This window comes from Colletotrichum costaricense (assembly GCF_030867565.1).
Source record: "Colletotrichum costaricense strain IMI 309622 chromosome Unknown Scaffold_8.1, whole genome shotgun sequence".
NCBI classification, from domain to species: domain Eukaryota; kingdom Fungi; phylum Ascomycota; class Sordariomycetes; order Glomerellales; family Glomerellaceae; genus Colletotrichum; species Colletotrichum costaricense.
The window spans coordinates 1,832,911-1,856,378 of record NW_026848237.1 but is presented as its reverse complement, the minus strand read 5'-3'; the positions used below and the strand labels follow the sequence as shown (position 1 = coordinate 1,856,378).

Below are 23,468 nucleotides of genomic sequence, written 5' to 3'. Positions count from 1 at the left end.
TCCGATGCCATACACGGCAACACGCAATAGACGTCTAGGTTACGTCAACCAAAATAGGTAGGTAGACAATGCCATTGTTCTCGGTGCGGTGACTCGCGGCTTGGCAACTTGAATCAGCTAACTAACTACCTTGTGTAGCAAATCCGTCCATGTTCACGGCCGCCCTTAACGCCTCCATTAGCACCCATCAGTCCACAGGGTCCTCTAGCCGCAGACTATCAGCAGCCGTTCCACGCGGCCGTCACAACGCTTCTGAAACCTTTTCTGCTGGAAAATATTCCTCTTGTATCGGACCCTGAGGTGCCACGGTGCCGCGGGAGAACGTTATACTTCACCCGCCGCGCGAGGTTCTTGTCTTCACTTGGCCCGCTCGCATATTCAGAGGACGCAAACGGTGTCCCTCTGATTGTGCCATACACGGCGGCTGTATGGCAGCCAATGCGCGAGAAGCAAAGAAGAATGGCTTGAAGTCTACAACAGTTATGACTCCCTGCTTCAGATTTTTGGGTTGGACAGAGAACGCTTTCCACGGCGACCATGCCATCCTGGTTCGCGTCGTGATGTCTCTGCTCTCTTCTTCCCTGGTCCTCATTAAGTGATGATGATGCGGCTGATCATGATGAAGATCTCGGGATGTAGTTGCAATCCGTGGTTGACATCAGCTCTCGCTATGAACAAGCATCATTTCCCAAGACACCATTCAGTCATCAAAGACGATAGCTCTGTGGAGTCACTTCAACAGTCAAGTCGAGGCGGGGAAAGGAGTGGAAGCTTTTCTCCCTCTCCCCTAGTCGTTCATCCGATACCCTTCTTCCCAGATGTCAGAAGCTTTCCGCACATGACAATGTTGAAGAGGACCTTCACAGTGATGTCTCAGCCAGACGCTATTCGAGGCCACTCTGGCGATGTGTTCAAGAGTCTCGTTGCGCGAATAAATTGGCGATTCACGACCCCTGGACGCGGTCATCCCCGGGCCCGTCAAGCCGCTGCGCAATACAATATGCACCTAGAAGGATGCGGACGCCGGAGGCTTGGAACCGCAACGGTCGAGTCGTCGAATGACACGACACTATTGCCATCATAGTCCTACCCGTACTTCAAAGTAGTCATGGCTCAAAGTCAGATTCGTGGGGAGGGGGGGACTGTGGACGGCCTAGGATTGGACTAGGATTGTACTAGGAAAACCCAACAGAATGACCCAGGAATCTGGTAACGAAACGCCTTCGCTAATCAACCGCCGGCGTTCAAGGTTACAAGACCGTTTTCGTTTTCCCTTCTTGCCTTCATCCGTCACACACCCTCTTTATTACCCTCCCCGCGTCCGGCCGTATCCGTGTCCGACCATCTCCGTGGTGCGCGCAGAATGGCTTCAGCTTGGAAAGGCGGGCCTCCGGAGCAAGTGACCGCATCGGTGCAAGTTTGTTTGCAGCATCTCCCTCGCTCTCTCTCTCTCTCTGCCACTCGGTCTTCCGCTAATAGAATTGCATTCCTCCTCCGTCCGGCCCCCAACAAACGGGGCCTAGACGCCGGTCCCCCCCTCCAAAGTCTAGAAGTCTAGACTCTTTGGGATTTTTTTCTATACATAATGTTGAGCCTGACCTGGCAAAGCCTGGGCACTAGCGGGAGCTTTTTTGGTAGTAGCGTTCCGCTGGCTTTTCTCCGTCCGCCGAGGGGGGCGTGAAGAAGCCCCCGCTCTCCCGACTGTTTATGGCTTCGTTGGGTTCTGACGCCTTTCACTAGTCTGTTGCTTGGTAGTGGCTTTTCTTCCCATACCCAATTCTGTGTCACTGGCCGTGCCGGACATTGCTACTGATCTGGGTTGGCGAGAAGTTTGTCTCGATGCCTACTCATCTACCCAGTGTTTTCATCACTTCCAACTCTGATATATTTGGAATCGACACTATCGATCACAAGACTTCAAGTATTGTATCGTGTGACTACCAGGCTGTTAGTCGTTATTCTGGTCACATATGAAATCTGATCAAGTGTGTTCAGGGCGGAGGATGTTGTGAATATATGATATATGGTAAGTGACACAAGATACCACCTCTTACTCGAGCCGTGAGCTTGTACACATCCATCCGCGTTCGGCCCGTTGCACACGGCCCGCAGTCGTATCCTCTTTCTTCCACGGCCTCGCCTGATGATCTGTTCCAGGGGTTGGTTTAATTCTCCCCTTTCGCTTCGCGAGCTTCTCTCCGGAACCCTGGTGGTTGTTCAGGCCAGGGTCATGGGCCTCTCGGAGGACAGGAGAAAAGGAAAAAAGTAGTCTCCGGCGGGGGGCCCAGGAGCTCACGTGGCATATCCATTTTCCCTTTTCCCAAGCCAAGTTTGGAGCTTTTGCGGAACTTAGTCTCCTATTTTGGCATGGTACATACATACGCCAGCTCACCGACAGAAAAGGCTTCATGCAAGCGCGAGTAAGGATCGAGGAGTCCGATGATGGGGGGCGTAAGCTCACCAAGCATCCGATGGAACACGTCATGTCCACACGATGGCTCGATCTGGACTGTATTTTATGGGCTTTGGACGCGGTTGACACACATGGAGTGACGATGTTCCAGCCAGGCGAAGCAAGGAGGGAGGAAAGGAGAGAGAGATATGTTGACATGACCCTGAAACCGCAGCAAGCGTAGTCTACCGTAACTCCTGGAGCAAGTACATTCTGCTAGAAACCCCGCTCCTTCGGAGCAAAATACCGCAACCATCACAACCACGCGATACCTGCTTCTAGCCTCTGGACCAACCTGGGACCGGCCTTGATCCTGTCCCTCGTTGCCCAACCGCTTCAAAGCCTCCCTTGCTGCCATGTGTGCTTGGTTTGCGTGTGTGGTACTTCCGTCCGTTAGGATAGCCATGCTGCGCCCTCAGGCTTCATCGCTAAAGGCTCTCTAGCCGTTGCCTAAGGACTCGCACGACGATTTGTGTGAGCGGGAGCTTCGCCGTCTATCCAGGAGACTAGGTCTCGTGGCCTGTCTGCCACCTTCTGCGCCGATTTGCTCAACCCCAGAGCGTGTTTCGAGGGTATTGCCTTCGTCTTTGTCCAGCGACTCCTGTGCATGACTGTGAAGTGTTTGGTCCTGCTGGTTGGAAGGTCCTGCAGTAAATGATGCCATTGGAGCTACTTCATCTGACGAACGGGGGCGCTGAGGAGGGAAAGCCGCTGGCCGGCCCACGGAAACATCGTTTCCGTAAGGAATACCAGCTTTTCCAGACAGGGCCTGCAGCTGAACGCTATCTTCTCCGGCGTCGAAGGAGAAGTCTCTCATATGGCGGCGGGTCCCTGAGGTTCTTCGGCCAGTCGTAGCCGTCATGACATCCGGGTCGGTACCTGGCGGCCGCTCCTGCTTCGGCATGCCCGTTGCGGCCGATCCGTTTTCGGCCAATTCTACGCCGGTATGTGGTGCGTCGTCAGGCCGGTAATGTGTATCGGCATGCTCACAGGTTCCAGGAACGGCGGTTTCCTTTGCGGACGATTCTGGAGTGGCGATCTGCGCGGATGGTGCCGCTCGTCGTAATGGTTGAGGCTTCATAGACTCCAAGCCAGGTAACCTGGTTGTCTTCTGAATCGATGTTGATTTGTTTGCTTCTTCTTCCGATGAGCTATCCCATGCTATGTTGAACGACGGAAAGAGGGCCTCCTTCTTCATTCGTCTCGAGGCCCGCTGTTGTCGTCGTTCGGCCTTTCTCAGACCCTTGCTCAGTTCAACATCGGCATTGTCATCTACTTTAGGTTTCATGGACACTGGTCTGTTAGTATGTACACGGTACAAATGAGAAGGCAGGCGTTTCTAGGTACTTACAGAAGGTTCGATGGTTCAGGAGGGGACTCCCAGAGCCCATAGAGATCCGTGGGTTATCTAGGCTGTCAACTTTGCTGGTGCTGTCATCACCTACGCGCATCCGGTCAGCAGACGGGATAGGAGTGCTTCCCACTATTGAAGGAATAAGTACCTTTCTGGGGACTTTCTTTAGCCTTCTCGACCCTGGCCTTGAAAAGTCTCGAGGATTTTGCGCTTCTGTCGACGAGACTGCCAGACCTCGCCAGAACCACTGCACCAACACCTGCAGGAGTTACATCGACAAGAACTAGTTCCATACGTTTGATCTCAGCGCGGAAGTCGGCCTCTTTTGACTCCCATTCCTCAGACATCTTGGTGAACTCTTCAAGACTCTTCAACTTTGTCTCCTTCTCCTCTGCGAGCTCCTGCTCTGTCTTCCTCAGCCGCTCCTGGAGATCCCAGTAACCCTCTAATAAGTGCAAGATGTAGGAGTTGTACTCTCTGGGAACCGGATCGAGGACATTCTTGGTCATCATCGTGTAGTGTAACGCATTAATCATCTGCTCCAGTGAGAGAGCACGTTCCGTCTCGTCTCGCTCTTGGTACCAGGCTGTATCGGCTGGCTCAGTTGGCTCTGCCGGGGATGGCGACAGCCGATGACAGGATGACTGCGAGCCGTCTGATTTAATGCTTGGGCTGTTGCTTGTGCCCAATCTAGCAGCACTTAGAACATCGAGACTCGCAATGCGGGGAATGGGCTTCCACTGGCGCGATCGAACAGAGGGAACGCCGAGGTGCGCAACAGATTCTTCTTCATCCGGAGGTGGATTGCTCAGCGTGAGCTCTGATCTTCTTCGTCGGGGAGGCAACGGTTTTGTCCATAAGAAGTCCGCCATGTTGGCTGGCTGATGGCAGATATCCGTTGGCAACTGGATTGTGCTAGTGAAGAGTGTGTCAACCAAACCGGCATCGAGTACTTTGGTATAAGATTAACGAACGTGGTGAAGTCTTGTGAGTCTTCCAGTGGTGAATTTTGAGATCGATCGTAAGAGACGTAGAAAAGGTGATGTTTTTCAACGGCCTTTTGACGCGTACCTCGACTGTTAGTGACGGCCCAAATTTGACTTATTCGGAAGGCGAATGGCACATTGATATGAAAGAGCAGGAGAGAGGTCGGATTCTGTGCGGGAATCACCGTGGGTGATTGATTGAGGTAAAGGGCGAGTGGGACATGAAGGTGAAGCTTGAATGAGATATCGCCATGTACGCGGATAGGAGGAAGAAACGAGCAAGGGCAGGCGAGGGATCGAAGTCAGGCGCGTTCGACCGATTGGAAGTGGCGAGTACATCAGACTAGGCGTGCCTTCCTCAGCTGCTACATGATACGGGTACTTCGAGCAAGACCAGCAGCTGCTTCCGCCCCGGTATTCTGTTCTCCGGGATGAATGCACAAGAGTGGCTGTCCAACGAGACCTCAGTGGCCTGGAAGTTTACCGACACAGCTCTTGCCTCCCTACCCAGCCGTAAGAGTATTCTAGTTGGATGGTTATCCCAGAATCCTTTCAACTCCCTCTGGAAACTACGAAGAATGTGACGAAGGACGATATACGCGGCTATAGAGCAATCATTCAACACACAATGCCCAGCCTGGACACATCGGTTGCTATAAAGAAGTTCGCCGTCTATCGCGCTAGCCATGGCGAAAGTTCAGGTTTCTATGGCATTGAAATGAACAGCGTGCGCTGTCGGCTGTGTTCCCAAACTCGTCGTAAAGATAGTCTCCTTCATCTTGCAAACTACCAAAGATGATTGCATACGCGCTCCAGGTATCGACGCGCTAAGAAAACAGGTCCTCTGCTTTCTGCCGCCGACGGCCACGGCCCTCTAACTTGTCAGCGAATAGCTCTTTTCCCGTATTGCCACCACCTCCAAAGCGGCTCGGGAACAGCTCCTTGACGTTCGCGGCCGCCGCGCCCTTGATGGAGAATCCAGCACTTGAACCTGCATTATCGACTCTGTCCCGATCGAATAGGTCCTTCCTGCCGTGGCGGTCGTTGCTCACGCTCATCTTTTGCTGCATGATTCGCGTGGCTTCGTCCGCGCCGTCCATGACCCTGTCCATATGCGTCTTGCCCATCGATGAGCCCTTTATGGGAAACAGTTCCTTGGATTTGTTGTCTTCAGCTAGACGATCCCTGATGCCCGATGCCCTTTCTCTATTGTTTCGGTTGCTGGCCCTCGGCGCGCGTGCTGCCTCAACGTCCATGGCTGCGTCACCATCCAGATCCCGCATGGGTGAAGCGGAACGATTTCGTTGCCGGTTTCCTGCTCGTGATGACCGCCCAGGGAACAGCTCCTTTTCCTGATTGCGAGACGCATAGGATCGCTCGTCACGCGGCGTCGAATCTCTTGAGCGAGATCTCGAGTGACGTGCGGGTCTTCGGTCTGCCAGTGTGTCCTCATCGTCATCATACATGCTCGCATGGAACACCTCAGGGCTCGAGTCTCGGTCGCGTTGATTTCTTCCACGGCCATTACGGTGACGATCATCTCCGTCCCGATTGCGATATCTGTTTCTGTTTCCCTCACGTCGTCTTCTCTCCTCCGGGTCAAATTCGGGGTGGAGAAGGTAGAACCGGCTTCGCTCAGCAGCACCTCGTATCTTCTTGTCGGAAATAACGGCAAATCGAATTTGAAGATTGACGTCTGGGTGGGATGCGACGGCCTTGGCTGGAATCGTCTCCTTAGGAGGCAACTGAGTTACGTCGGCAATTTCAATGGCGCTCAATGCTGCCAGAGCCTCTTGTGCCGTACTTTCCGACCCAAAAAGCAGGTTTGCGGATTCGTCATCGATCCACTCAACTCTCTCTGGAGTACCAAAATGACTCTTCACGTAGATTTTGATGTCGTCCGTGGTCAATGTGTCCAGACCTCGGATGTGTACCTTGTTACGTACTATGGTAGAATCTTCGAGGTCGCGTTCATTCGAGGGAGACGGCGCTGTGGCGGGTTGTGCGATGTTCTGTTGACGTTAAAGGTTAGCAAGCAAGCAAGTAGAAGTCGCACCACCAGGTGCGCTACGTACTGTGCCGTCGCCAATCGTCGCTGTCGGAGGTGCAAAGCCGTCGGCTACATCATCCATGTTAATATCGTAGTCCATGGCGCTTCCGTTCTGAACTTGATCTGCGACGGCGTGCGCTCGTATGGTGGAGGGGTGAGGATGAGGAAGCAGATCGCGCGAGATGCTGGACGCGCTCCCGCGAATTCAAGCTTGTTTGATTTGTAGTAATTGAGTACTCCGAAGGAAGGCTGAGCTGCGCGGCGACGTTCCCCGAATTTAAAAGGTGGCGGGTTTATAGAGGGAAGGGTTGGCCAAGATTGTAGAGAAAGAGAGAGAAACTACGTGATAAAAGGGCCATTGATCAACCCGACGTCTACTAGTCGGAGCTTACAGGCCGAAAGAGCTTCGGCCGCTTAGCGCCGTGGAGAATGAGGCTGACTGTGCTCAGCGGCACCATTTCCACTTTTGGTTTAGTGGATACGGAGAACCTACGCCAGGTGGGAGGCACTGTGTTCCGGCACCTGCCGGGTCTCACCGGCTCCGAGTCCTGTTCTCCCCGCTAATTTTACTTCCGTCTAGTCCAAAGGTCCTCCGATTCGGGCTCTACCGGCATGCCAACTTGATTTCACAGGCGGGAGCCATCGACGTGGAGAAACATAACAAGCCTGCCACGCCGAAAATTTGCAGTCCCATTACACCTCGAATTAGGCACAGCATTGTGACAGGTGACTTTTTGTTCAAAAGACCAAGACTACCTTATCCTACCTTAGACTATCACTAAACTATCTCAAGGACTTTTTGTCTCTTTCCGAAGCTCCAATTCCGCTGTACATGTGTAGGAAAGTGACCAAGACAGTGCTTCTTTGTGCCCTTGGGCGTGAATAAATGAAATGGGTATAAATGTCCTCTATCAGGTGGATCAACCTTCTATCGTCTCGAAAGACCTCATTCGTGAAACATTCGCCACTGCTGCTTCAGATCAACGGGTCCTGGACGCCAACCACGCGTCTAAAATGCAGTAAAAACAGATCCCACAGGCCAAAGCTAGACGGGGAAAATAACGGAAAAGGAAAGAGACCACGTGTCTCACACAGTCTCTACACGCCTCCGCGATTCAACTAGACTTGGCAGGCAAGAGGTCCGGGGTGTCTTGGTTCGAGAGCCGTCAGAATCGCTGCCTGTCGTGGCAGCTGTTAAGCCAGCTGTTCGCGACATCTCGGATGCTGCTCGTTTCAGGTTTGGAAGACTCGGGACAATGTCTCCGGCGGAGGGTCGATCATGCTCTTCCATGCGATCATCTTCAACTGGGTCGTTTGGATCTAAGAAGTGATCGTAAATCCAGCAATTCTCGAGACCCTCTATAAATATCGGAGAATTTCGTAGAAAGTGCCATGAAAACTTGTCCTGGCGCATGGCTATATATAGAGAATCGATCTTGCCGTTGGCCTCGCAGACGCCGCAAAATTTCTTGAGAAAGTTGAGATCATAGTCGCTGTCAACAAGTCTGGAGTCCAGTGGCCTGAGCATGGGAAGCCCTTGGAGCCTTTCTGCGTCGCAAAGCTTGGCCTGTAGAGGCATCCAGGATCTTCCTCTGAGTAGGCTACCGAAGGATTTTGTAACAGCCTCAACAAAAGAGTCACTATCTGGACCGCCAACTACTACAGTCCGGTGGAGCCCTCGGGACAAGCAGCGCTTGTAGGCGTTGGTGTCCCTTTCGAATGGGAAAGGCTGAGAGGCTGTCGGAAGAAGCGAAATATGAACTGTCCAAGCTCCACAGTTGCTTGAACTTGTGCTGGAATCGGCGGTGCTGAGGGTTGGTGAGGTACGGATGGTTTCTCCTGGAATGACCTCGGCCTCGGGCTGTGAATACAGAGTGACACCCAGCGACTGTTGCCGGTTGGAGGCCGTCACAGCGTCTGGCCGGGACAAGATTGCTTCCTCTGTCATGTTCGGGACCTGGCCACCTCGACTGGCCAAAGAATCATGGTCCGACTCTAGCTGATCCAGTCTCTCTTCGATGCTTTCGTCGGCGTCGAAAAGCTCCAATTGTCGATTGCTGACGCTCTCCAACTCCCCGTTGACACGTTCCATGTGTTCTGACTGGGAGCGTAGGGCTTCCCGAAGGTGGGAGGTTTGACGCTCAAGCTGCTCTACAGACTGCCATACTCTGTTGATGTTGCGATAAGAGCCCTTGATCTCCTGGCCTATCTCTTCACGACTTTTGTCGACAAGGTCTTCCAGTTCGCTCACTCTGGCAACGACGGTTCCAAGGCCGCCTTGTCTCTGCTGGTCAAGTTGTTCTTCGAGGGCTTGAAGTCGCTGCTTCAGAAGTTCGACCTCCTCTCTGGTCGATGACGGCTCTGGGGTCTTGACATGATAGCAGGCCATGTGCCCACAGTCGCAACTAGCGCCGGGCGTAGATCGATTGAGAGAAAAGTGAACACAAGCGCATCGTTGGCCTTTGATGCCAGGTACGAGCAATATGTAGCGGCACTGACCCTGGGGTAGAGATTTCTCATCGACACGGCCAGTTGGGCCTTGCAACGGCGAGGGAGATGAAGTCGTCGACATGAAGGGTGAGTTGGTGTTGATGTTCTTCGTGATGAGCTTTCTTCAAATGAGACCAGCGGCTGCTAAAACAGCATAGGTTGAGTAAAGTGTGACTACAGTCGATAGTGCTAGTCACCGTCGGGGCGATTGCCAGTGCTTCAGAGAGGGCGCGCAGGAGACACTGAATACGATGCAGCGAGGATGAATGGTTGAGCCATGGAATGGATGTCGAAGATTGACGGTTAAAGGTCAGTGGTGGTGGTCGGAAATGCAGAAGGCCAACCAAGAAGCACGGGCTTGATCAGGTAGCAAAGGGCGAGTAAACAGAAGGGAAAGTCAGATGTTGTGAGGGTTGGCGGGGACGGCTCTTTAGATAGCAGGCCAACAACCGGGAGGTGGACCGGGACCGGGAAGATCAAGGCGTGGGTCTGGGCGAGGTGCCTAGATTCGGGGTTCGATGTCTGGGGTAAGGTAGAATACCAGGAACCGAGTTGGGAGTTGCGATACGCGACGAGATGGCTATCTCGTCGTACAGCAGAAGAAGCACGGGATGATGATGGGGCCAGCGGGGCGGAGGAGTGAGAATAAGATACGGTACGGTGATAGCGGTGGCAGGACTTGTGCGGGCAACGTGTGTTGTAGACGCGGATGTGGACGTGGCTGTTTGTTGGTGCTAGAAGACAATGACTGTACTGCACACTCCGTATGCGTACTCGGTCAGGTACTTAGTTTGAGCGGCGAGCAGGACGGATGGGAATGACTGGGGTTGCGATTAGGGAGAATAAGGTCGGGAGAGTCATGGTATCGTAAGGTAGACAAGGCGATTGTAATACATGAGATGCGGCGATTTAGGTTGGGAAAAGGAAGGGCGAGGGTGAAGGTAGTGGGCCTCGAGAGACGGACGGGCAAAAGTTGCAGACGTGGGCGGAGCGGAAAGGAAGTGGCATTGGATGGAGATAAAAAGGCGTGTCGTGTCGAAGGGGCAAGGGGGAAGGGGGGGGGGGGGTGGGCAGGCCGCAGGGTGACAGGGGGGAGTCTAGGGGAGAGAAGCCGAGAAGGGGAGCGGTTTGTCAAGTTTTGCAGCGCAGCACCTACGGATATTCCTCTGAATGTCCAACCGTTCACTCCCACAGCACACACTACGCAGTATGGATCGGGGGGGTGTAGAATTTCCCGACGTGCAGAGGAGGCTTGGGCAGAGAGTAAATACAAAAGACGTGACGACAAAAGAGAAATAATCAGGGTCGCTTACGTGGTGAGGATGGCGAGGTGAGGTCTAATTCCATCGAATGGGCTGTGAGCGATGCAGCGCGCATTGCAGTGCAGACGGGGGCCATGGCAGATATCTGTCAATGATTCGAGGGCCAGATTCGTCAGGGCCGGGAAGAATGAGGGAATTGGAGTTCGTCGCAAAGTGCGAAAGGGCGAGGCTGGCCTGATTAAGGTAAGGTACCTTAGCTAGGTTCCGGCTGCCCGTACGGCCTACCTGAGATGGATGGCTGCTGCGAAGTTAACTATTTACCTTGGCCAACAAGGCACTGGTAACATTAGGTTCGTAAAGTAGTTCCCGTCTTCTCACAAGTTTCTCTCTTGTTGTCCCTTCCTCTCCTTCTCTTTTGACGGTAACTGCCCATCCGCCTACCTCAGTATGAGACTATGGTGTGCGGATGAATACGCTACACTACTCCATCATACGGGGAAGCGGGAAGCGGCAGGCGGGACAGTGGATTATTCGCGCGAGATTGGGGGTGAGGGGGACCGCTGGGGGGACGGGGGGGGGGGGGGGGGCCGAGGGTATGATTTCATTCGTAGGGGAAACATGAAGGTTGGGGGCTTCCTTACCTAACCTACCTAGGTCTACGGGTACCTTTATTCCAATCGCACTGGCCGTTCCCCTGGAAAGCCAAATAGGGATACCTAGCATTTGGCTGCCACACACTCCAAGCTCCATGTATTTCCTGCCAGGAGAGGTACTTACGGAAGCTAGGTCAGATAATAGGCAGGAATCCCACACCAGCCGGGGCATGCCCGCCGCGCCGTTTTTCGACATGACAGTTCAGGTTATCAATCAGCTCAACCAAATGGAACCCCCAAACACCTCACGGCCAAACCATCAACACCAGCAACACGGTGGCGCTTTGTTGCGCACATCTTGGAATACCGTACCAATTTGCTTGTCTAGGGGAGTAACTAGTTTGGAGGAAAACTCACAGGAAAAAAAAAAGGCAAGCAAGATATCGAGGTTGGCCTTGACCTCACCCGACGCCCGCAGCCCGCACGCAATTCGCCGCCACTGTGCCGACATCTTCACTCGCGCCAGACGGTTGCCATGTGGTGCAAGACGGTTATTCCTGGTTTCGTCAAGGTACCAAAGGCAAGCATCCAAGGAGAAGCAAGAGCCCTCCCACGCTCTCCCGTCGGCGCCCACCCATGTGCGCCCGTCAGATGCTCGAGAGACAGCCTCTGAGTGGTCCATGTGGGGGACCAACCAGATAAGACGCACTGTAACCATCAAAGTCTTACCAACCCAATGGAAGACGCAGATATCCTCCATGTGTGCGGCGTGCCTGCTCGCTAGTCTATACCTCACCTCACATTCTCTGCCCATGAGTTGCTGCTGCCGTTGGGTACGGACCGTACGGAGTACAGTACCGGTATCCGTGGGTATCAATCATTCACATGTGCAATCATGTCTAGTGCCTCCCGTGAGAGCATGGAACGAACGGCTGCGGGCGCTGTTGAGCAGGGGTCCGATTGCAGTCGGCCGGTTCGGACGTGGAATTTTTGCACTCGACACCTGATGGATCAGAACTTCTCAGTACATACCTACTAGCTACCACGCACCTCATGACGCTGCATGGCGGGTGCTTGTTAGGTAATTGTTTGGATCAGGAACCCGCGCACGAGATACCTTTGGTGAGAGAAAAAAAAAAAAAAAAAAAGAGCCGCGTGGGTCGCGCTTGCCAACTGCCAGATCCCAGTGCCCGCACTCGTCAAGATGGTATTGCCGCCGACTTTCGGCCATGCAGGTTTACGCCACCTCAGATAGAGATCCTACAATACTTTGTTACCTAGATCGCAGCCTCACATGCGCAGATTGAGATGACTCTTTCCCTTGGTACGGAGTACGGATACCTACCCATGTCTCTGCTGCTTTCGAAATATCTTTCCCTTCGTCTGGGCTCACTAACAACATTCCCACCTATGGCTACCTAGGCCATTGGACAATGAGACATCAGTATTGCGACGATGCATCGCCCCGCCATCCGTGCTGTGCACTTATACTTCCGTACATACATAGCAAGGCGATTGGCGGCATCTGTGCAGCTAAATCAGGGTGCACAGCAGACCGGAACATGAATGTGTACATCGGTGAGGTAGGCCGCTATCTGCATCTCTACCTTACAAGTAGTATCGTGCAGATCAACGAGACCGACCGCCTCGAGCTGCCGACGTCACCTCCTGCCACACCTGCTTGCTGCTTTCACAAAGTCAAAGAACGATGAATCTAAACCCGACTTGACCTTGTTCGTCAACGTACAATGTGTTTCACCGAACCTTGTACACAATCGCGACACTCGGTGAGATCTCCCGAGCATGCCATTGGTCTGCCGTCCACCATGGCGACTGGCTTCCTTGCGGAAACGCCATCCGATCCCGACCTTTATTCGAACCCAAAGTGCCAACTCCCTTATCCTTATGGCCATTCTCTCCCAGACTGACCCTTGTCGGCTCTGGCAACCCTGGATTTGGAAAGCCCTGCTTTGGTCCCTGACCCCATGTGCCTTATCAACGATCCAACGCCTCTACCGGCGGATAACGGATGACAACCCGATATGCTCGATTAACTCACCGCCGCGACGCTGAGCGAGGCCGCCCATCCATTTCGTCGAGGCAAGGATGCCGAGCGTGGCACGCGTGGCAAGCTCTAATCACATGCATCTGACATATGCCAACTCGATGCAGACGTTTGACAATTTGCGAACGAGCTGGCTTTCTACGATAACAAGTAGCTCGAGGTCTCGAGCAGAGCACGCTATGCCTCCTTCCCCGGCAACTAAGACCTGCGGCAGGCTGCTGAATTCCACCATACACACACCTCAAAATGGGTCGACGCCATCTCCTTTACAGGTCAACATGCTCGTTGAACCTGTTGCCGTTCAATAGTTGTGTTCTTTACGAAACTCCGAGCTGAGGTTCTGTCATGGAATCGACAGGGCTGGCTGCATATTGCCGTCCACGATGGGCTACTCCTCATAGTATTCATCTTTGACAGAGAGGCATTTCCCCTCTCTTTCTCTACCAATCTCTCCCTCTCACACACATCACAGGTTCCCGTCAACTGCAGTTACTTGTGTGCCTACAGGCGGCTGGGAACCTTGTGCATGTCAGCAATATCGTGATGATAGTGTCGGTGGGATCCAAGCCCATGGCATTCTTTGGTCTCCTTCTATTATCTCCACTCTTGGAACCACATGAATTCTCTCCCACGTGCCGTCAACGCTTTACCATAGTTGAGAAAAGGAATGTGAGTATTCCTCCAGGCAATCCCTCAGCATTACCGGCCAATCAGCCGATGATGTATCAGGATTGCTTGGTACAGCGGTTACAGGACCAACCAAAATGCTTCGTTTTCCGTGGCTCCGAACAGCGCGCCCTCCACCAATAGTCCAGCTTCGTTCGTTGACACAAATGCCTGCACTCCCCTCATCAACATCCTGAGGAGATGAATTTGATGTAGAAACATCCGACATGCAGCGCTCATCCTCGTCTGCAGATTGAACACTGAATAAGACCGACTTGGTCAAAAATCGCGAGCTCAAAATGGCCGGCTTTGGCGACACCATCGCCTCACTTCTGGAGACATATTCCAAGTGTCTGTGTCTCCTGAAGGGCCTAAAGGGGGCTCGCGGGAACAAGCAGCCTCGACAACTTCGAAGAAGCATTCGCTCTGACAGTTCCAAGGTTCGAAGTGTATACTCTTCAAAGCTATCCGTGGCTGGGACTCATCTTGAAAAGGGCGACGGTGCGTGTTTCTGCGTGCAGCGGCTTTTTAAGCTCATGTACTAATGTATCACAACAGCCGTGGCTCGATCTTCTGTGCGAAGAGTGATTAAGCGTCTTACATCGGCCACGACCAACTTGCTTCATCTCATGACCAGAGGCCAGAACCCGGTCATTGACTACCAGTCACTCAAGACTCTGTCCAACTCATCGCGTGTCGACGCTGTCAAAGCGATCAATGACCTGTCACGGAGACTTAGCACTCCGTCCTTGAAGTCTAGCTCGTCCGGGTCAAGTAAGAAGCAGAAGCATCCGAAGAGGATGCTTGCGGCAGACAGCAAGTCCAAGTCGAAGGACAGGGAAGCCTCGGAGCGCAAACTTCTCAAGTCTGCGGCGGAGGCGAACGAAACAGAGACCAAACCTGGAAACCCTACCTATACACAGCACCTCAAAGCCGAGAAACGTATGTCCATGGCAACGATGTCATCAGGCAGCACCAAGCTTGGCGAGATTGCCCCCAACAAGTTGCGACGAAGGCCATCGGAAAAGCCGGCATCGACAGATCAGTTCAGCGTGGCGCCAACATACCCGTTGAGACCTTACCATCAACCGGAGGTCAAACGCAAGAGGCTGTGGGGGCTTTTCGGGTGACGATGAACTCACATCTTGACGAAGGGCGTTTACTCTGCCTATTGATACTGGAAGCCACAGAAAGCAGTCTGCACAACGCATAGGAACATATGATGAAGGAACGCATAATCCAACCCAAGTAGCTATAGCGGGGAATAATTGGATGGGATATGATTCACGAGAACAACGATATACGCAAACTACGACGCTGATATAGGCGGATAGGAAGGCCAGATATGAGTATCTATAACAACACACGGGTTTTTAGGCGAGGAGCTCTGCATTGCGATGCAACCGCGGGGTAAAAGCAACAATCTACAGATTGATGATGAAGGAAGCCCTCGATCAAAGCCGCACAAACTCGGGGTATCATAGATAGATACACGAATCAGAGACGGCAAGCTTGTGTGACCTTAATCCTGCAATACCTTATTGATTGTTTAACCTCACCAAGACTTATATGGCTGTCGGGAGTGGTTCATACTCCCCGCGCTGTTGGGGGGAAAACCCACCATTGAAAAATAAAATGCAAATAAAGTAAAGAAAGCCGGCTGCCTTGAGGGCACTCCAAACCCAGAAGTAGTCTCGAGTACCACTGCACGCAATCTGTGTGGACGACTACAAGTGGGACACCTAAGCTGACAGCGCTGGACGTCACTGGCTCTGCCCCACCATCCACATCGACGTCGATTCCCTATCCACCTCGAATGGGCCCAAGCGTGTCTTCAACTCGATATCGCCTTTCGCAACGTGCTCACACGACGACGACGACGACGCCTAGATCGACGGCCGACCAACCTCAACTCAATCGCTGACTGTCGCCTCGAGTCTACCACCATTGGACTGTCGATAGAAGCTACAGAGGAGCGGCAGAACATGCAGCACCGCCCCTACTGAATCATCACGACTCATTCTTCGCTGCCGACGCCGCCCCTCACCTCACGATGCCTTCAGATCCCGCCGCAAGCCTTAGCGCCCTGCTGCGCGCAGCTTCTATCGAAGACCATGAAGAGGTCCTAAAGGCTGCCAATGCTTCTCTGAAAGCTTCCAAGACTGACATCGTTGCCCAACGCACCCGCGTTGTCGCCCTTCTCAAGCTCGACCGCTTCGACGACGCCCTCCGTGCGATTGCTGACGGCGGCGACAAGCTCGAGGTCGCTAGCCTTTTGGAAAAGGCCTATGCGCTTTACAAGACGGGGAAGCTACAAGAGGCCCGCGAGGTTGCCAATTCCAAGCCCCAGCGAAGCTTTCGCCACCTGGTTGCTCAGGTGGCCTATCGAGCCGAAGACTTCAAGGACGCGCTCGACGTCTACAGCAGCCTGTTGGAGGATGAGCAAGGAGAGGAGAGCGATCTAAAGATCAACCAGCTGGCGTCCGCCGCCCAGCTGGAATGGAAGGTTTCCAACAGCCTTTATGGAGAAGACACGCCGATTCCCGCCGCCGAAGATGCCGACACCTTCGAGCTTGCCTACAACATAGCCTGTGGTATGATTGCCCGCGGCGAGCTCTCCGAAGCTACGAAGCTGCTCCAGAGAGCACTGCGCCTCTGTGACGACTCTGAAGAGCTCTCGGAAGACGACAAGAAGGCTGAGATGACCCCCATCATGGTTCAGCAGGTGTATGTCTATACTAGGTTAGGCAAGACCGAGGAAGCTCTCGCGATCCAGAAGCAACTATCCATTTCAGAGTAGGTTGGCCCAAAATTCTTTCTAAAGGAGGTTTTTGCTTACCTCTGTTACTCAGGGACTCTGACGCCGAGTCTCGACTGATTGCGCTGAACAACACCTCAGCTCTTGCGACCGAGGTAGACAACCCATATTTGGCCCAGCGCAAGTTCGACACCGCAGCAGCCCTCAGCAAACAGGCGAAGCTCTTCAAGTATCAAGAAAGCCAGCTGGAGCAGAATAAGTACATTCTTGGCCTGCAAGCTCAAAAGTTTGATGGCGTGTATGAAAAGTCGTCAAAGGCACTCGCAAAGGCTTCGCCAACAGTGTCCGTCGACACAAACGGTCTTTCGGCCATCAATGCCACAGCCTTTGCTTTGCGTCGCGCCAAGGTGGTTGAAGTGAAAGAGGTTCTCCCTTTGATTGAGAAGCGCCCCACAGATGTCGGTCTGCTCCTCACCATAATACAGCTCTACCTCACAGCGAACAACCCCGGTGCTGCGTTGTCCGTCCTTGAGCGCTTCCTGCAGAACCTGGAGAAGCAAGGCCCATCAGAAGTGCGCTTCTCTCCCGGCCTGGTTGCCTTGACTGTCTCTCTTTATAGACAGCAGGGCCGCCATAGCAACATACGATCAGAGCTAGCGAAGGCATCGTCCTTCTGGGAGAAGCACGATGGTCGCCACGTCGACTCTCTCCTCCGTGGCGCCGGTTCGGAGCTCCTCAAGTCATCTGAGCCCACGGATCTTGCAGCTGCTGGCGCTGCGTTTGAGAAGCTTTGCCAGAAGCCCGTTGCGGACCCCGTTGCCGCCGCTGGCCTTGTGGCATCCTTCGCTACATCAGACAGAGCAAAGGTGACGCCTCACCTCGCTGGCCTGCCTCCCATTGACGACCTCCTCCGGGGGGTCAACGTCGACGAGCTCGTCAGCAATGGCGTCGCCACCACTGCGCCGGCAGCCAGCCAGGCCAAGAAACGCCGGCTCGATCAGCCCACTGACGCAGGCAACAAAAAGAAGAGAAGAAGAAAGCTGCCCAAGGACTATGTTGAGGGCAAGAAGATGGATCCTGAGCGCTGGCTGCCCCTCCGCGACCGATCCTCGTACCGCCCCAAGGGTAAGAAGGGCAAGAAGAAGGCCCAGGAAGCGACGCAAGGTGGCTTCGTCAAGGAGGAGGAGACATTGGAGTTGGCCGGTGGCGCAGGATCTGTCAAAGTCGAAAAGGCGCCGACGACGTCGTCGAACAAGAAGAAGAAGAAGGGCAAGAAATGAGGAAAGGTGCTGTAGGACTTACTAGCCCCTCTGTCAAGAACATGCTGAAGGTCTTGCTTGTCCTACCATGGCTGCATTACCAAAAGAAAAAAGTTCATTACTGTTTCTCCCATGACCGCGAATCCATGAACATGAGCTGAGTTTGGGAGACTGGTAACAAGATGTCGTGAAAGAGATATTGTTTGATTGAGTACGCGCTCTATCTACTCTTGCCATGTACCTCTCTTTCCGAGTCTGGCCCCCTAATCGACCGTCATAACGTTGGCCTCAAAGTCCAGTACACACCTATTGTTCTGGATCGACTACACTTTGCCATTTCACCGGATCTTGGTTGTTGACGGTAGAAAGAAGTAATTTTGAATCACAGCCAAGGAGCGCTGCCCGGCCCTACCTGCGCATCCTTTAATGATGCTGCTGTCTGTCAAATGGCCCCTTCCCGCTCATCCCTCTCTATCAAATCACTAGCTACCCTTTTTCTCGCTCGCTGGTATCTTCCGTTTTCTCCTGACTCATCCCCAGATCCGCATCATCCGATATCAACTAGTTCTACAATGTCGGCATGGTTTTTTTCAACATGAAAAATCGCCACGAAAAGTTTCGCCTCTCCATTTGTGTTATGAGACCTAGCTAGGCCTTGACTGCTTGCACAGGGGGGCTAGGCAGCCTTTGCATCTCAGCATCCCTCTCGTCTTCCTCCTTCTCCTCCATCTGGGTTTCCAAGGGCGTCGAAGGCTCAGACGCGGTTGCCAGTGGAGTTGCCAGAGCAGAAGAGATGGGTTGTGGACTTATGATCAGCTGAGGGCTGGGTATAGGCCGTGGGCTGACGATTTGCGGACTGCTCACAGCTGCCTCGCTCTCTTCTTCATCTCCAGACTCATTCTCGATTGGAGGAAGCGGTGTCCTTCTTCCCTCGGAGAAACTAACTGCTGCCTCGCTCTCGCCATCGGATGGCACCAAGAGGTGCCCGCCAAAGGCGGGTGCTTTGGATGCATGTGCTGAAGAATACTTGCGATGGAGTTCACGGAAGCTCCTGGCTGTGGCAGTGCTGGCGCTGGCAGCTGATTCTCTTCTTTCTGTAGGTTCCAGCGAATCATTCAAAGCGTCGTGGTAGTCTTCTGCGACACTGACTGGGGATGCAGGCTCGTCTTGCTTACGCTGCTTCATGCGCTCCTCCGGAGTAAGTTGCTGTAACTCGGAGCCGAAATTGATAACGGACGCCTTCTTTCCATGTACCACAAAACTGCCGGAACCCCTGGTGAGCACGTCCTCACGGCTAGTGTCATCTGCGCCGCTGCCGGAGATGATTTCCTTGCCCTTTCTGCTGCGGTGGTGAGAAAGATGGCCAGCACTTTCTCTGAGTGTGCGTTGGAGGCTTCGCCGGATCTTGGTCTTGTCTTGTTTATCGATTGAGCCAGGCGTATCTCGCGACTCCGAGGCATCTCCTGGTTCAGAGAACGACCCCGTTCGCTTCCGTTCCGGGGGAATTCGCCCGCGAGAGCCCGACTCTAGCAGGCCGGCTTGCTGTAGTAGCGCCCGTTCATTTGCATCAACGTCTTCATGTCGGTCATTGTCTGTGGACTGTTCGCCCCTCTTCTGCGTCGAATGCTGTTGCGGGCTGTAGAAAGTCGGCTCGCCAGATGACTGGCTGGAGCTGGAACCAGGTCTCTGAGGCTGAACACGCTCTGCCGACTTGGAAACTTTCGAGTCCCATGAGTTTTGATGCTTGTGTGGGCTGAAAGTAGCACTGGTAGGCGGGGTTTGATAAGCTTCAGTGACGGGAGAGTCGGGCTCTGCTTGCGGAGTTTTCGAAGGCTGGATTGTTGAGACAGCGGCAGATGATCGCCTGCGCCTGCGTGCCACACTATTTGCCGATACGGCGTCGAGAATAGAAGGCCTTTCTTTGGCAGAGGGTGATGTCTCACGAGGCTCTCGGCCGTTTTGAGTCGTAGTAGGAGTAAGACCCCGAAGACTCTGCTCCTCAGCTAGATCCTTCAGCAGAACATCCCGATGACACATTGATTTCCACATGTCCATGCGAGTCCACTTGATCTTGACATCCATGTGAGCTGCAGCTGACAAGATCTGATCTCTAGTTTTGCCTTGAATAGGCGATAGGATTTGAAGGTGCCGGGCGTTCCTCAAGTGTCCTTCTAATTCTTGCTCCTTCAGAGCAATTTCTTCATCAGCTTTGGCGACTGCGTCCATCATAGTCTGCCGTCGTTGTGCCTGGATGGACTCGGCCTCTTTGTGGTCAATCTTGCCTCTAACAATGCTAACATCGCCTGTTGGAGTCTGGATGACCTGAGCAGAGGCCGAACTGCCGAGTCTCCTAATGCCGCGCCGGCTTTGGCCCTCGTAATTACCTCCCACGACGCCTCTCATGCGAACGCCTGACGTCGTAAAAGCCGCTGCATAGTTCAGCTTGGCTAGCCAATCATTCATCTCTTCCTCATTATCGGCCAGGAGAACTTCCTCCACATAACCGCTGGGCTGAGAATATTTGAAGGCGTTCTTATGCTTCTTATAGGTGGAATCGACGAGCGCAACAGCTTCCTTAGTTGGCAGATACCCGTCTGGTTTGAATTCCGGAAGAGGCGGCTTGAAGGTTATTGGCTCGCCATCGAAACCCTGCTTAACATGCGACTCGTACTGGTGCATTAGGTTTTTTATCCAAGTGGTGTTGCGGAAAAAGTAGAGTTGAGCGCCTGTGAGAATGGCTCCCCATTCCTGCCACGGTGACCTCGTCTTCTTCTTCTTGACATCTTTGCGCCACAGAAGCCCGACCTTGGTGATCTTGATGTCAACAACGCCCTGTGCCGCCTCGGCCGGGTTGCTGGAGCCCTTGTCATCGCGGAAAGCATCAGGCCGGGATCTGGCCGACACGATCTGCAACACTCCGGTTCTGAAGAAAGTTCTTTGAAGCTCCTTTACGTTGAGATCTTTTGCCGTCCCTAAGTAGTTGTAATGGTCTTCGAGTTCCATTACGTCTTTGAGACTCGGTCGCAAGATATCCAGCTTGCCGTCTATTATAAGTGTGTAAGGATCAAGAGGCTCCCGGTTTGAACGCTTGGCCGTAGTTTCCGGTGTGCCTCCTGGGAAAATCGTCTTCCGCTTGGCCCTGTTTGCCAAAAGTCGATCGCTGTTGAGGTCTAGGTCATCCTCGACATGAATGAAAGGAGTATACGTAATGTTGTCGTAAAAACAGCTCAAGACTGAGTCCGAAACACCCTCCCCTTTGGTGTTCTTCAAGTAATCGGGCTGCTGCATCTTGTGCTTGTTGTTCTTATTGAAGACATCAGTGTGTAAAATAAGTAGTGAGAATGCGACGAAGTACGCCTGATCTGGAGAGGCATAAATGCCAGGGTTGCATTCGTGGTAACGGTTCGCAAAAGCCTGTAGACACCTGTCTATCTGCTGCGTTTCCTTCGGTAGTTCGGCCTCCATGAGCAGCTTTCGGATAGCCATATCCATTGGGTACTCAAAGAAGCTGAAGCGGCGCATATAGCTCCGTAAGACTGCTATTGAGAACGGATCACTCCCCTTGGACAACGCACTGGCAATTACTCCGCGACTCAATATTTCCTCTATTCGAGCGAGGTACTTGACGGGAGTCTCGTCCTCAAGCCTCTCGGGTAGAGGAATGGCTTCGCGGGCAATCTGCAACGAGTTGTTCTTTGAAGTGTTGGATCCAGGCGTTGCTGGTGTCAGGCTGCCTTGTCGACCCTGGCCAAGATCGGAGTTTTGGCGTAGTCGATTCAGCCCGAGTAGGTCACCGAAGCTTTTGCGCCCAACTGACGTCGATGCTCGACCATTTCCAGGGTCAAGATGACCATCCGTGGAATCCCTTCCTAGAGAACTCATAGTTGACGATCTGCCACGGCGCTGTAAGCGGGCACGCGTAGGGGAGGACTGTCCCGAGTTTGTTGATCCTGGTCTGAACAGAGCAGTAGCAGGTGAAGCATTGGGCTTCGCAGACTGCTCATGCGCAGAGGACGCCACAGAGTTGGCCCTTGTGCTGTGACTGGAATGAGGTCGCGAGCCTTGCTGAGGACGAGGGGTTCCCTCTCTAGAAGTAGAAGCAGCGGCTGGCTGGGGACCGCCGAGAGATGAAGATGACGTGGCGGGGTTGTCAATCGAAGGCTTGCCCTTCTGTGGTAAATGAGACAAGTCAAACATTGGCGCTGCAGTCTTGGGTTTCCTTCGGGGTAGGCGAAAAAAGCTGGAGCTTGACGGTACCGGAGGCGAGTTGCCTAGGGTGTTTGTAGCAAATAAGTGTTCTCCTGAGCTGGCGTCGGAGCGCGACGATTCTGATGCTCGATTATTGGGAAGAGATAGGTTGGGAACGTCATGATGCTCTCCGTTCGTCGGCGATCTCGAAGATGCTGGGCGGCCAGGCTCCTCAAAAGTCACGAGGGTTGGCCGGTTTCTCGATGCCATGTCTTCCAACCCCGTCTTTCTTCTCGTTGACTTCCACGTCATGGCCCTTCCGCCTCCATCCTCGCTATGTCTTGGCAATTCGCCTGAGCGTCGAAAGCGATCCGCGAGTCGCATGCGCGACTGCTTCTTCTGGGGAACCTGGAGGTCGGCGGTGGGAGCTGTCGTGATAATCTCAGGGGCTAATGTAGCTGGTCAGCAAAGTGATCTTAGGAAGACTCGGTTCTTGCCTTGGCGAGAGCCGTTTGGGGGGGGGGGGGGGGGGTTGGAAGAAACATGCGGGGGGGAGAGGGGGGGGGGTTGTGTAGCTGGGGGTGGGGGGGATGGTGGGGGGGAGGGGGGGGGGGGGGTGGGGTGGGGGGGGGGGGGGGGGGGGGGGTGGTTAGCAGAAACATACGGCGAGGTACAGGAGGGGGCTTTTCAGCCTGTTGTTTAGCCCTGACCGACAATTGCGAGTCGGATGCGTTGCGAAACCTCAATATGGAGAAACGACGGTGCTTTGGTGTCTCTTCCTGGATAGGAGGGGTATCCGGTCGCGCATCAGGGTCATTGGGATTCGGTGGATTGAGAGCGCCATCATCGTCGTCGGATGGCCTAGGCAAGGCCAGAGACGTAGACAGAGGTTCTTGTACCGAAATGGACACAGAAGGTCGCGGTTGACCCCCTTGAGTTTCCTGTTCCTGCTTCTGTTCCTGTTCCGGTTGCGAGGTGGGCGGCGGTGGCGGCGGCGATGATGGCAGTTTGAGCTCGGGTATCGGATTTGAGTGGTCGCTGAGTTGTTGCTTCTTGTGCTGTTGTGATTGGGGTCGAGAGAGAGACTGCAGCGGCGGCGGGGGCGGCAGCTGGTCGGGCTGTTGGTGGTGGGATTGAGGTCGCTGGGGAGGGAAATGTTGAGGGAGCGGCGGTAGCTGAGGCGCAGTCTCGGACTCAAGAATGGTATGGCGCCTCATATCGGTCTCGCTGACCATGTTGCCGCGACGGCGTAGGAAAGGCATGACGGCGATGGGTCATGGTTTGCCAGGGATATATCGTCGGAAGTGGGAGGATGACGACCGCGGCCGAGGTCACGTCTGGGTGG

At 53.7% G+C, this 23,468-nt stretch overlaps 8 protein-coding genes across 8 annotated transcripts; 3 read left to right on the top strand and 5 right to left on the bottom strand.

Annotated features, from left to right (window-relative positions):
* Positions 1 to 2,050: 2,050 nt before the first annotated feature.
* On the bottom strand, positions 2,051 to 2,611 carry CCOS01_08659 (uncharacterized protein; the record flags this gene model as incomplete). Its single annotated transcript, XM_060456820.1, has 1 exon — positions 2,051 to 2,611. One exon carries the CDS (start codon positions 2,609 to 2,611, stop codon positions 2,051 to 2,053), a length of 561 nt encoding a protein of 186 aa, XP_060313094.1.
* Positions 2,612 to 2,891: 280 nt separating this feature from the next.
* Positions 2,892 to 4,678, bottom strand: CCOS01_08658 (uncharacterized protein; the record flags this gene model as incomplete). Its single annotated transcript, XM_060456819.1, has 3 exons — positions 2,892 to 3,724; positions 3,804 to 3,893; positions 3,955 to 4,678. The coding sequence occupies 3 exons, from the start codon at positions 4,676 to 4,678 to the stop codon at positions 2,892 to 2,894; spliced, it is 1,647 nt and encodes a 548-aa protein (XP_060313093.1).
* A 941-nt stretch (positions 4,679 to 5,619) lies between these two features.
* Positions 5,620 to 6,942, bottom strand: CCOS01_08657 (uncharacterized protein; the record flags this gene model as incomplete). The annotated part of the gene is made up of 2 exons (XM_060456818.1): positions 5,620 to 6,804; positions 6,868 to 6,942. The coding sequence occupies 2 exons, from the start codon at positions 6,940 to 6,942 to the stop codon at positions 5,620 to 5,622; spliced, it is 1,260 nt and encodes a 419-aa protein (XP_060313092.1).
* A 987-nt stretch (positions 6,943 to 7,929) lies between these two features.
* Positions 7,930 to 9,414, bottom strand: CCOS01_08656 (uncharacterized protein; the record flags this gene model as incomplete). The annotated part of the gene is made up of 1 exon (XM_060456817.1): positions 7,930 to 9,414. One exon carries the CDS (start codon positions 9,412 to 9,414, stop codon positions 7,930 to 7,932), a length of 1,485 nt encoding a protein of 494 aa, XP_060313091.1.
* A 3,576-nt stretch (positions 9,415 to 12,990) lies between these two features.
* CCOS01_08655 (uncharacterized protein) lies at positions 12,991 to 13,260 on the top strand (the record flags this gene model as incomplete). Its single annotated transcript, XM_060456816.1, has 1 exon — positions 12,991 to 13,260. One exon carries the CDS (start codon positions 12,991 to 12,993, stop codon positions 13,258 to 13,260), a length of 270 nt encoding a protein of 89 aa, XP_060313090.1.
* A 957-nt stretch (positions 13,261 to 14,217) lies between these two features.
* Positions 14,218 to 15,048, top strand: CCOS01_08654 (uncharacterized protein; the record flags this gene model as incomplete). Its single annotated transcript, XM_060456815.1, has 2 exons — positions 14,218 to 14,419; positions 14,477 to 15,048. The coding sequence occupies 2 exons, from the start codon at positions 14,218 to 14,220 to the stop codon at positions 15,046 to 15,048; spliced, it is 774 nt and encodes a 257-aa protein (XP_060313089.1).
* A 923-nt stretch (positions 15,049 to 15,971) lies between these two features.
* On the top strand, positions 15,972 to 17,956 carry CCOS01_08653 (SRP72 RNA-binding domain-containing protein; the record flags this gene model as incomplete). Its single annotated transcript, XM_060456814.1, has 2 exons — positions 15,972 to 16,714; positions 16,771 to 17,956. 2 exons carry the CDS (start codon positions 15,972 to 15,974, stop codon positions 17,954 to 17,956), a joined length of 1,929 nt encoding a protein of 642 aa, XP_060313088.1.
* Positions 17,957 to 18,583: 627 nt separating this feature from the next.
* On the bottom strand, positions 18,584 to 23,385 carry CCOS01_08652 (Sec7 domain-containing protein; the record flags this gene model as incomplete). The annotated part of the gene is made up of 2 exons (XM_060456813.1): positions 18,584 to 22,572; positions 22,788 to 23,385. 2 exons carry the CDS (start codon positions 23,383 to 23,385, stop codon positions 18,584 to 18,586), a joined length of 4,587 nt encoding a protein of 1,528 aa, XP_060313087.1.
* Between the last annotated feature and the right edge of the window lie 83 nt (positions 23,386 to 23,468).